The sequence below is a fragment of the Globicephala melas genome, chromosome 19, assembly GCF_963455315.2.
Source record: "Globicephala melas chromosome 19, mGloMel1.2, whole genome shotgun sequence".
Taxonomy (NCBI): domain Eukaryota; kingdom Metazoa; phylum Chordata; class Mammalia; order Artiodactyla; family Delphinidae; genus Globicephala; species Globicephala melas.
The window spans coordinates 49,845,533-49,857,918 of NC_083332.1; the positions used below are offsets into that span (position 1 = coordinate 49,845,533).

The 12,386-nt window shown below is 42.3% G+C and overlaps 1 protein-coding gene across 1 annotated transcript in view; it reads right to left on the reverse strand.

The window, feature by feature from the left end:
• Positions 1-12,386, reverse strand: part of GLG1 (golgi glycoprotein 1) — a 148,099-nt gene that overhangs the window by 11,756 nt on the left and 123,957 nt on the right. Inside the window, exons 14-19 of the mRNA XM_030863363.2 lie at positions 11,710-11,772; positions 10,825-10,938; positions 9,899-9,987; positions 8,821-8,938; positions 7,560-7,652; positions 1,031-1,168 (exon numbers count right to left, since the gene is read on the reverse strand). Coding sequence (XP_030719223.2) covers positions 1,031-1,168; positions 7,560-7,652; positions 8,821-8,938; positions 9,899-9,987; positions 10,825-10,938; positions 11,710-11,772 — 615 coding nt within the window. The remainder of the gene's footprint in view (positions 1-1,030; positions 1,169-7,559; positions 7,653-8,820; positions 8,939-9,898; positions 9,988-10,824; positions 10,939-11,709; positions 11,773-12,386) is intronic.

Consider the following 12,386-nt stretch of genomic DNA (forward strand, 5'->3'; position numbering starts at 1 on the left):
TAATTATAGTCCACTGTTATCTTAATATGGGGACATGGAGTGCTGACTGATTTTTTTTTTTTTTTTGAGGTATGCGGGCCTCTCACTGCTGTGGCCTCTCCCGTTGTGGAGCACAGGCTTCGGACGTGCAGGCTCAGCGGCCATGGCTCACGGGCCCAGCCGCTCCGCGGCATGTGGGATCCTCCCAGACCGGGGCACGAACCCGTGTCCTCTGCATCGGCAGGCGGACTCTCAACCACTGTGCCACCAGGGAAGCCCCTGCTGACTGATTTTTATAGAAGTCATCAAAATCTTACAAACATCCCTCAAATCAGAGCCTGACATTTCCACTTTTACAGAGGACTCAACTCTTCCAGACCCAGCTAAAGAGACTTCTAACTTTCACAGTTCTCTTTGGAGTTTATTGATAGGGTGAGGAGTATCATTTTATTTTAAAGGGAAGCTGAAATAAGGGGTTAGCACTTTAAGTTTAATCTCTTTGTACGTGTGGACAAATAAAGGAACTGACATCCAGATTCTCCAGTCAGCCCTGCTGCAGGGGGCATTTATTGAAGAAGTAAATGAAGCAAAACAACCTGTAGAACAAAAAAAGCCTTTGATGGTGACAGATGGATGATCAGGACGTTTGATGGTGGCCTCCTCAGTATACCTACCACCAACCGCGCTCAAAACCAATCACATATTTAATGGACATCTATTTACTTCTTCCTCAGGTCAAAGTGAGGTTAGCTATCTTAGCTTAGTGGTTCTGAAACTTGAGCTTCATTGGAACCCCCGGGGGCTTGTGAAAACAGAGGGCGCCACTCCCAGAGCTTGACTCAGAGATCGGGGTGGGGCCTGAGACTTTGTAAGTTCCCAGGTGGTGCTGACGCTGCAGGTCTAGGGACCAGACTTTGAGAACCACAGCCGTAGCTGTATAAAACAGGTTGACATTGAGAGATTATATGAATTTTCTCTGAAATTTAAAGAAGTTTGTGTTTTTGTTATGTTGACTTACCCTGTGCTCAACCCTTGGTTTTGGGTCCCTTACCTTTATCATCTGCTTGCAGACTCTCATGAGTGTATAGTCTAGTTCTGGGTCCATCATCTCTGTCTCCTGCAGCTTAAAGACTTTCTGGTGGCAACGGGTGCTCAGCTGCTTCTTGTTTTCTTTCAGACATTCAATAATCTAGGGCATAACAGTTACGGGCAAGTTAAGAGGTGGATCAGGTATTGATAATCCATGTTTTCTGACTGAAGCATTAAGTTCTTAGTACATTCCTCACTTTTCTATACAGGTACCTTTCATTTCTAATTCCTAGGTAATAGGAATCAGGATTTCCTCACAAAGGAGAATTATAATAGATTTACAACCCCAGGGCTAATAGCAAACCAAATGTATAAAAATTATGGATAAAGAGCAGGTTGTACTGGAGTCTAAGGGGAAGGAAACCCTCTCAAGATTCCTGGTTTCTTCTTCCTTCCAGGGCTATTCCTTGTCAAGATCTCTTCTGGAGCATACATCAGGCTCTCTGCCTTTCCCTGGAGCAATAACCCTGACTCGACAGTAAGCACAAGCCAGGAAGTTCAGTTCAACTCACCATTTACCACATGAGAACAGAGCATTAGATGCCAGCTACGAATGAGACTCAATCCTTACCTTTGAAGACTATACAGTCTCACAGGGCAAAGTTATATAAACAAACAACTACAATAAAAAAGATAAGTGACTTAACATAAAAGAATAAAATGCCATGGGATAGATTTTAAGAGAGTGAATTAGGTGTATCCTAAAACCTCCCCTTCCCTACAACAAACTTTTAGCTACTATAAAAAAAAGATAAAGAAAGAAAGCAGATGGGAAGCTGCAGTAGCTAGGGCTGTAGCATGTAGTCATGAGACTTCTATGAAATCCTCAAGGCACAACCAAGAATCACCAAATACAGTTGACCCTTCAATGACAAGGGTTTGAACTACACAGGTCCACTTATATGAGAATTTTTTTCAATAGTGAACACTACAGTTCTACATGATCTGTGACTGGTTGAGTCTGTGGATGTGGAACTTAGATAGGGAGGGCCCAACATATATGGAGGGCTGACACTATACACAGGTTTTTAACTATGTGGACGTGCAGCACTCCTAACCCCATGCTGTTCAAGGGTCAACTGCAGTTAAGGAACACTAATACCGTAAGAAAGATAATAAACAAAATAAATCAAGGCCTCAAAACTGAGGGGGAAAGGCAACAGAGCAATCAAACGTATATTGAATATCTTCAGAACAACAGAGAAGAAAACAGTAAATAAGAATCAAGAACAGGTAGTTATGAGAAGAACCAATTAGAGATGTTACAAATGAAAAATAAGTGAAGGGGACAAGACGGTGGAGTAGTAGGACCTGAGCTCACCTCCACTCGCAAAAACACCAAAATCACAACTAACTGCTGAACAACCATCAAAAGACTGGAACCTACCAAAAAAGATATTCTACTTCCAAAGACAAGCCACAGTGAGATGGTAGGAGGGGCACATTAATGATACAATCAAATCCTATACCCACTGGGTGGGCAACCCACAAACTGGAAAGTAAGTATATCGCAGAGGTTCTCCCATAGGAGTAAGAGTTCTGAGCCCCACTTCAGGCTCCCCAGACTGGGGGTCTGGCATCAGGAGGAGGAGCACGCAGAGCATTAGGCTTTGAAGGCCAGCAGGGCTTGATCGCAGGAATGCCACGGGACTGGGGGAAACAGAAACTCCACTCTTGGAGGGCTCACACAAGGTCTTGTGTGTACTAGGGCCCAGGGGGAAAAGCAGTGACTTCATTGTTGGACTTGGAGGGTCTCCTAGAGAGGCAGGGGGTAGCTGTGGCTCACTGCAGGGACAAGGACATTGGTGGCAGAGGTACTGAGGAGTACTCATTGGTGTGAGCTGTCCCGGAGGCCACCATTTTGACACCAAGACATGGCCCCCACCCAACAGCCCTTAGGCTCCGGTGCTGGGACGCCTCAGGCCAAACCACCAATGGGGCAGGAACACAGCCCCACCCATCAACAGACAGGCTGCTTAAAGTCTTCCTGAGCCCACAGCCGCCTCTAAACACACCCCACTGACACGGCCCTGCTCACCAGGAAACGTGCACAAGCCTCTTAGCCCAGCCTCACCCACCAGGAGGCAGAAGCCAGAAGCAAGAGGAACTACAATCCTGAAGCCAGTGGGACCACAAACACAGAAAGTCTGACAAAATGAGATGGCAGAGGAATATGTTCCAGACGAAGGAAAAAAGATAAGACCCCAGAAGAACAACTAAGTAACGTGGAGCTAGGCAATCTACCTGAAAAGAACATTCAGAGTAATGATAGTAAAGATGATCCAAGATCTTGGAAAAACAATGGAGTTACAGACTGAGAAGATACAAGAAATGTTTAACAAAGAGCTAGAAGATATAAAGAAGAAACAAGCAGAGACGAACAATATAATAACTGGAATGAAAATACACCAGAAGGAATCAATAGCAGAATAAATGAGGCAGAAGAATGGATAAGTGAGCTGGAAGACAGAATGGTGGAAATCACTGCTGCAGAACAGAATTAAAAAAATAAAAAAGAATGAAAAGTGAGGAGAGTTTAAGAGACCTCTGGGACAACGTGAAATGTAACAACATTTGCATTATAGGGGTCCCAGAAGGAGAAGAGAGAAAGGGCCTGAGAAAATATTTGAAGAGATGATAGCTGAAAACTTTGCTAACATGGGAAAGGAAACAGTCACCCAAGTCCAAGAAATGCAGAGAATTCCAGGCAGGATAAACCCAAGGAGGAACACACTGAGACACATATTAATCAAACTGACAAAAATTAAAGACAAGCAGGAAATATTAAAAGCAAGAAGGGAAAAGCAACAAATAACATACAAGGGAACTCCCATAAGGTTATCAGCTGATTTTTCAGCAGAAACTCTGCAGGCCAGAAGAGACTGGCATGATATATTTAAAGTAATGAAAAGGAAAAACATACAACCAAGAATACTCTATCCAACAAGGCTCTCGTTCAGATTTGATGGAGAAATCAAAAGCTTTCTGGATAAGCAAAAGCTAAGAGAATTCACCACCAAACCAGTTTTACAACAAATGCTAAAGGAACTTCTCTAGACAGAAAAGAAAAGGTCACAACTAGAAACAAGGAAAATATGAATGGGAAAGCTCACCAGGAAAGGCAAACATACAGTAAAGGTAGGAAATCATCCACAAATATGGTATCAAAACCAGCGGTCGTGAGAAGAGTACAAATGCAGGATATTGGAAATGCATTGGAAATTAAGACAACAGCAACTTAAAACAATCTTGTGTATATATATATAGACTGCTATATCAAAACCTCATGGTAACCACAAACCAAAAATCTACAGTAGATATACACACAAAGAAGAAAAAGGAATCCAAACACAACACTAAAGACAGTCATCAAATCACGAGAACAAAAGAGGAAGGGAAGCAAAAAGACCTACAAAAACTAATCCAAAACAATTAACAAAATGGCAATAAGAACATACATATAGGTAATTACCTTAAATGTAAATGGATTAAATGCTCCAACCAAAAGACATAGACTGGCTGAATGGATACAAAAACAAGACCCATATATATGCTGTGTACAAGAGACCCACTTCAGATCTAGGGACACATACAGACTGAAAGTGAGGGTATGGAAAAAGGTACTCCATGCAAATGGAAATCAAAAGAAAGCTGGAGTACCAATTCTCATATCAGACAAAATAGACTTTAAAAAGACTATTACAAGAGACAAAGAAGGACACTACGTGATGATCAAGGGGTCACTACAATAAGATATAACAATTGTAAATATATATGCACCCAACATAGGAGTACCTCAATCTATAAGGCAAATGCTAACAGCCTTAAGAGAACAAATCATCAGTAACACAATAATAGTGGGGGACTTTAACACTGCACTTAACGTCAACGGACAGACAGAAAATCAATAAGGAAACATAGGCCTTAAGTGACACATTAGACCAGACGGACTTAACTTTTATTTATAGAGCATTCCATCCAAAAGGAGCAGAATGCACATTCTTTTCAAGTGCACATGGAACATTCTTCAGGATAGACCACATGCTGGGCAAGCCTCAGTAAATTTAAAAAAACTGAAATCATATCAAGCATCTTTTCCGACCACAACACTGTGAGATTAGAAATCAACTACAAGATAAAATAGCAACAGAAAATATAAAGTACATAGGGATAAATCTGACAAAAGATGTAGAAAAACTGTACATCAGAAACTAAAAATCATTGCAGATATAAACCAATAAGAAAACCTAAATAAATGATAATATGAGGGGGAAACCACCTCATCTATAGAGAAAGAGATTTTAGTAGCTTGAATTTTGGTTCCCCAAAAGATATGTATAAGTCCTGAACCTGCAGTTGTGAATGTGAATATCTGAGACAAAAATTCTTTGCAAAAGTAATTAAGCGAGGAATCTCAAAATGAGATCATCCTGAGTTATCTGGATGGGCCCTAAATCTAATGTAAATGTCTTTATAAGTTTATAAGAATAAGAAAATATACATAATACACAAAGAAGAGACATGGAGGAGAAGGTCATGAGAAGATGGAGGCAGAGACTGGAATCATGCATCCCCAAGTCAAGGACTGGAACCACCAGAAGATGGAAAAAGCAAGGAAGCATTCCGCCCTAGAGCCTTAGGAAAGAAAGCAGTCTTGCCAACACCTTGATTTCAGACTTCAGGCCTCCAGAACTGTGAAATAATAAATTTGTTTTAAGGCACCCAGTATGTGGTAATTTGGCGGCTCTATGAAACTCATATACAGATGCAAGAACTACAGTGGACCTCTCATCAGAAACTACGCAGAAAGCTGTGTGAAGTGAAATATTTAAAGTATTGAAAGAAAAAAAAAATCCAGCAACCCAGAATTCTATATCCAGCAACCTAGAATTCTATATCCAGCAAAACTGTTCAAAAATGAAGAGAAGAGGGGCTTCCCTGGTGGCGCAGTGGTTTAGAGTCCACCTGCCGATGCAGGGGACATGGGTTCGTGCCCCGGTCCAGGAAGATCCCACATGCCACAGAGAGGCTAGACCTGTGAGCCATGGCCGCTAAGCCTGCACGTCCGGAGCCTGTGCTCCGCAACAGGAGGGGCCACAACAGTGAGAGGCCCGCGTATGGCAAAAAAAAGAAAAAAAAAAAAATGAAGAGAAGATAGACTTTCTCACACAAATAAAAACAGGGAATTCATTGCCCATACATGCACCTTGTAAAAAAAATGTTAAAAAGTTCTTTGGGCAGAAGGGAAAATATATAGGTCAAAACCTTGGATCTACATAAAGCAAGGAAGAGCGTTAGAGAAGGAAAAAAGTGAAAAAAATGATTTATTTTTCTTACTCTTAATTGATCTGATAACTGCCTAATAACAATGTACTGGGTGATCATAGCATATGCATAAAAAATGAACAATAGCAATGTCACAAGGGATGGGTGGAAGGAATTGCGAATGCTCTCTAATAAAATACATACACTATATGAGGAAAAAAAAAAAAGAAATGAAAAATAAAACCCAACTGGTAGTCTCTCTAAAGAGCAGGATGGAAAGTGCTAAAGGATAAATTATGAAGCTGGGAAACAGAACTGAAAAATTACCTCAGTGTAGTACAGAGAGATGAAGAAATGAAAAGCATAAAAGAAAAATTGAGAGACATGGAGGACAGATTCAGATGCTCCAAGTGTCTAACAGGAGTTCCAGAAGGAAGGAAAAGGAAGGCAATATTTGGAAGGTTTGAGAGTTTCCTAGAACTGAAGTAAGACATGAATTCTGAGACTGAATGAGCCAACCAGGATAATGAAAACAAAAACCATATCTAACTATATCACAGTGAAATTACAGATCATTAAAGATAAAGAGAAAACTCAGAGGTAGATTAACTACACAGAAATAAGAATCAGATTGACATCAGACTTTGCATCACCAACAGCAGATACTAGAAGACAATGAAGCCACTATCTCAAAGGCTAAAGTATCTGACAATGCCCTGAACTAGAAGAGGTAGATGAGTCAATGGAAGAACATTAAAAACAAAAACAAAAAACCACTTGATTGCATTTCATTCCTGATGATTCTGCGTAGGGCCCTGTTCTGTGAATTAGGGTAAGAAAACCTCCCATGATGGTTCTTACGTGACCTCTAGTTAAGAACTTCTGTGCAATGGGATCATATGAGGGAATAATTAATTTTGGAGGTGCAGAGTGTTGGGAAAGCTATAGAGAGGAGGAGGCATTTGAAGGATAATTAGGAGTTTACTAGGCAGACAAGGTGGAGGAGGACAAGGTAACCTGAAAGAGGGAAGAGAATGAATAGGTGACAAAGAGGAATGAAGGTGAGCAAAAGTAGTCTGTTTGGGAAAAGCAGCCTGGCGTACCTTAAGAAGGGATGATCAGGCTGGATAGGATGTGATGGGGCCTATCTCACCAGCACAGAATTAATTATTAAAAAGGTACCTTCACGTTACCTTTACAATTAAAAAAGAAAAACAAAAAGTTACCTGAGCATTGCCATATTGCACAGTGGAACAGTGGTTCTTGATGTCACTCTTGCAGGCTTCATACAGATCTGGTTCCAGACGGATGTCCTCTGTCTGTATGAGGGGGAACCGGCATGGAAAAGTGAGCTTACTCTAAGCTGGAGAGATCAAATGTTCTACATATTTATTTGTTGATTGGATCTACACAGCTAAGTGGCAGCAGTGTGGTCACTGCAGTAAACGGAGAAGTAGGATTGAGTTTCAGTTCTGCCACTACCTAGCTACAAGGCCTTGGCCTTTGTTTGCAAAATGAAAGTGCTACCATCTACTCTGACCCCTTCACAGGACTGCTGTGCGATGAAATAAGATAGCATGATGTGGAAACCACTTTGAAAGCTAAAACCATTATACAGATGTAGGACTCTACTTTTATTATTATTATCATTTTACTGAAAGAGCCAGGTTCAAATCTGAGGACCCAAAGTTCCTATTATAGAAGTATGTTTAGGCCAGTTCCACTTAAACATAATTACCACAGAATCACTACCTCTGTATATGAAAATCTCGTACTGCAACTTTGGGGATATTAATAATACCTGGTGTCCATTACTAGTTTCTGGTGTACAAAACATATTAAAATATATTTTTAGCCGTCTTATGTGGCTTAGGCTTATCCTCAAAAGTAAAGTGAAAAGTAGTGTCCTCTCAGAGTGCACACTGTGGGTGGCTTCCCAACATCCACCTCCCCTTGATTATCAGTAAGCTCATCAGTGAGTGCATCCCCTGACGGGGGATGGGGCACAGATCTCAAACTGACACAATCAAATTGAGGAGAAGGACCTTTATTTCGGGCTGGGGGCAGTTTTCTCTTGTTTCTATTTTCCTGCTGGAGATGAATATTGCAACAGGTGGCCCAGGTGTTGCAGGCAGCCATTGTGCGGCCATGAGGGAAACCAGCCTTAACAATGAAGCTGGTGTCCAAGGCAGCAGACTGGAGAGGGAGAGACCCTCGATCCTCGAGGACATTACTGATGCAATGACTACATCACATGCTTACAGCCTGTCTTACAGCTGGACTTCCAGTTATGTGTGGTAAAAAATACTTTATCATTGAAAAAAAGGGAAACAAGAAGCTGTCCTATGGTAAAATTTTAGCACGCAGCTCCAAGTCTTAACCATCACGCTTGTGGCTGAAATCTTTCAGTTTGCCCTCACCCTTCACCTAACTCTCTAAGCCCTGCCCTGTGGTTTCTGGACCAGAGGTTGTGCTCTGCAGCGTTACCATCTCCAGCTCCTCCACCCGCAGCTGCTTGCGGCACTTCAGGGACACCCTGTGTTCCTTGGCTTCCTGGAGAGTGTCGTTGCGCACGGTGGTGCTTAGGCAGATCACCACGTCCACCCTGCCAAGGAAAGAAGAGGCCTGAGACTGGCTGGAGCCACACAAAGGCAGATGGCCGAGAACTGGGCTGGGGCAGGGGCCACACCATCCCCCCAGAACCCAGGAACCCCTTTACCATGTTTTTGAATGCCTTTCCTGTAAGTCTCACTGTGTTTTCAGAGAGCTAAAAGCAGCAATTTGTCTGTATATGTCATAAAAGTTGGGCCACAGCTCAAATGCTGACAACATTCCTGGCTGGTGGGGAGGCCAGAGAGGGAACATGTGTGCAAGGACAGTTTAACACTTGTTTTGATGAAAACGTGTGACCAGAGAGGAATGCTACTCTACTCTTAACTCTGGACAGTGTCTTTGATATACTGAGAAAATCATTCCTGAAAAGTACAGAAATCTAAGCAAACACGGGAACTTGGTTTCTATGAGGGGAACTGTGTTCTAGAAATGCACCTCTGCAAAGAGCAGCATGGAAGAATCTGGGCAGCCATGCTATAAAAGCTCATCACTCTCCTCATTAACACCTAATTCTTAAATGAATACAGCTTTTGTTTCTTTACTACATCTCTAACTCAGTGAAAGCCTCTGCTGCTTCCCTGAAGAGATGACACAATGGAATGACGTTCGGAGGAAATCAGTTAACGTCTCATTCACACTGCAACGTGCTCCTCTAAGTACACAATCTGTATGTGCTTCATCGGTTAGCCTGAACCTGGAAAAATTAAAAATGCTCCTTTAGGACACAGGCTCTCCATATCAGAACTACCACCACCAGGTGTGGCTCCAGGCTGCTATAAAGAGGATATGTCTAGACAATCCAAGTGTTTGGTCATACTACCAAAGGAGGGTGTAGGAGGCCTGCAGGGCTAATCCTGTCAGAGAGCAGTAGGCCATCTGACATCCTGGATACTCATTCAGTAGCTAAGAGGGACTTTAGGGAAGCAGAACGAATCAATTAAAAGCTACATACTTCTTCTTTATGTTGGGACAAAGTTTCAACACGTCCTCCTTGCAGGCCATTTTAAACTTGTAAGAGAACCGAAAATCCTTCATCTGCACCTAAAAAAGATGATGAAAAAGAAAATCAGAAGCTCTGTGACGAGGTCTAATCAGCAGCGCTGGGTGTAAGTGTATTCATATACCATTTGCAGCGGCTAGCTTTTCAGGCCTGCACAACTCTGTCTCTTCAGACTTCATGACCTGCTAAGCTCCCCACGGCATCTTTTGCTCCACGCACACCAGCTTCCAGTCACACACAGGCTGTGACTCTTCCCCTAGATCTTCCCATGGTTTGCTCCCTCACTTTTCTTGACGCTTCTATTCAAACACCTCCTTCTCAAGTCCCTTTTTCTCCATCACCCTGCAGGCCTTACACTGCTTTATTTTTCCTCACAGGCTCACCTGAAACTATATATTTGTAAATGTACTTTTGCATCTTTCTTTCACAAGAATGTAAACAAGTCAACAACAGCAGGGTTTGTCTGTTCTCCCCTGTCTCCCAGTGCCCACAGTCCAGAGGCCCTCAGTACCATTTGGGGATGGCAGTCAGGGAGGCTAGGTGCCCCAAGAAGAGGTCAATTTTACATAGATGACTGGATTTCACCCTTCTAGGAAGGAAGTGCTTGCTTTATCAGAAATACTTCCTTTAGACTTGTGGTAACTACGAAGACTATGGTTTAACCTTCTTATTCAAATGCCAGACCTGGGTAGTATGATTTAAAAGGAAAAAAAAGCTTAGATTCTAGTGTACTGATACACACTTGGGCTGCTGCACTGAACAGATATTTGGAAAAAATGATTTTTCACAGAAGAGGTGCCCTGATGTTCTGAAAGAGGAAGGGATTCAGTAATCATCCAAGCAGTCAAGACGAGAAGGATGTGCCAGGTGTTACTGACCAGCTGGAAGTGGGTGACTCCGATGGCGCACTTCTCATTCATATCCTTCTGGTGTTTGTTCTGTATGAGACACTCCATCAGGTCTCCAGAGTCTATCTGGTTATCTGCTACATCCTGGGGAAGGTAGTGCACATTTACCCTTCATTTGTAACTATTAATGAGCAAAGCCTGCACCCCAGCCCATATAAAAAATGCAAACGAGATTGATTCTAGAGCCTTTACAAATAAGACACATCACAAATTATGTCAAAGTAAGTCTGAGACATTACAAAAGGATCAACACTCAGGGGAATAAAATTTACGCAGCAAGTTGCCCTCCCTGTGTGAAGCTCCAACAAGAACATGTACTATGCAGGTCTCTTAACTCTTCTCCTTATATGATGCCGGCAGCTGGCTTTAGGGATAACATCTAACATTGTCTGCTGATTGTCAGATCCTTAGGGCTACTGGGTGTGTTTTCACTCCCACAATTTAGGTAGTTCAGTAAGTGACTAAAAGTAATAAAGTAACGGAATTCCCTCAACATCAGGTACAAGGAGAGAGGTGGAAGGGGAAGCCACATTATTGTTAACAAATCCCAGCTGTACGTATCAGAAGCAATTCAGCCCTACAAATGAGGCTTCTTCCCCCCCCCCTTTCCTTACAGACGGCATCTCAGCAAGTGCTGTTAACCAACGATCTGGTTACCTACGAGGGGTAAGCAAATAGTTTCCCAGGATGGTGGCCCCTCTTGATGTTTACATTTTCAACTTTAACTGGTGAAAGTTGGTTATCACTTAGGAGCAATGTGAGCTGAAGACAGAGATGAGTTCAATACACCTGGGGGCCAGAGCCCCAGTGAAACTGGTTCTGTTTCTAACTCTTGTTCCTCTAGACATCACTTACGTGGCAAAAGTTCTGAATTATGGGCTCGCAGGCTCTCATCAGCAAGGCTTCTATTTGAATATCCTGCAGAAGATTAAAATATCAGTAATTCTTTTTTTTAACATCATTATTGGAGTATAATTGCTTTACAATGGTGTGTTAGTTTCTGCTTTATAACAAAGTGAATCAGTTATACATATACATATGTTCCCACATCTCTTCCCTCTTGCGTCTCCCTCCCTGCCACCCTCCCTATCCCACCCCTCTAGGTGGTCACAAAGCACTGAGCTGATCTCCCTGTGCTATGCGGCTGCTTACCACTAGCTATCTATTTTACATTTGGTAGTGTATATATATCCATGCCACTCTCTCACTTTGTCACAGCTTACCCTTCCCCCTCCCCATATCCTCAAGTCCATTCTCTAGTAGGTCTGTGTCTTTATTCCCATCTTGCCCCTAGGTTCTTCATGACCCTTTTTTTCCCCCCTTAGATTCTCTATATATGTGTTAGCATACGGTATTTGTTTTTATTTCTGACTTATTTCACTCTGTATGACAGACTCTAGGTCCATCCACCTCACTACAAGTAACTCAATTTCATTTCTTTTTCTGGCTGAGTAATATTCCATTGTATATATGTGCCACATCTTCTTTATCCATTCATCTGTCGATGGACACTTAGGTTGCTTCCATGTCCT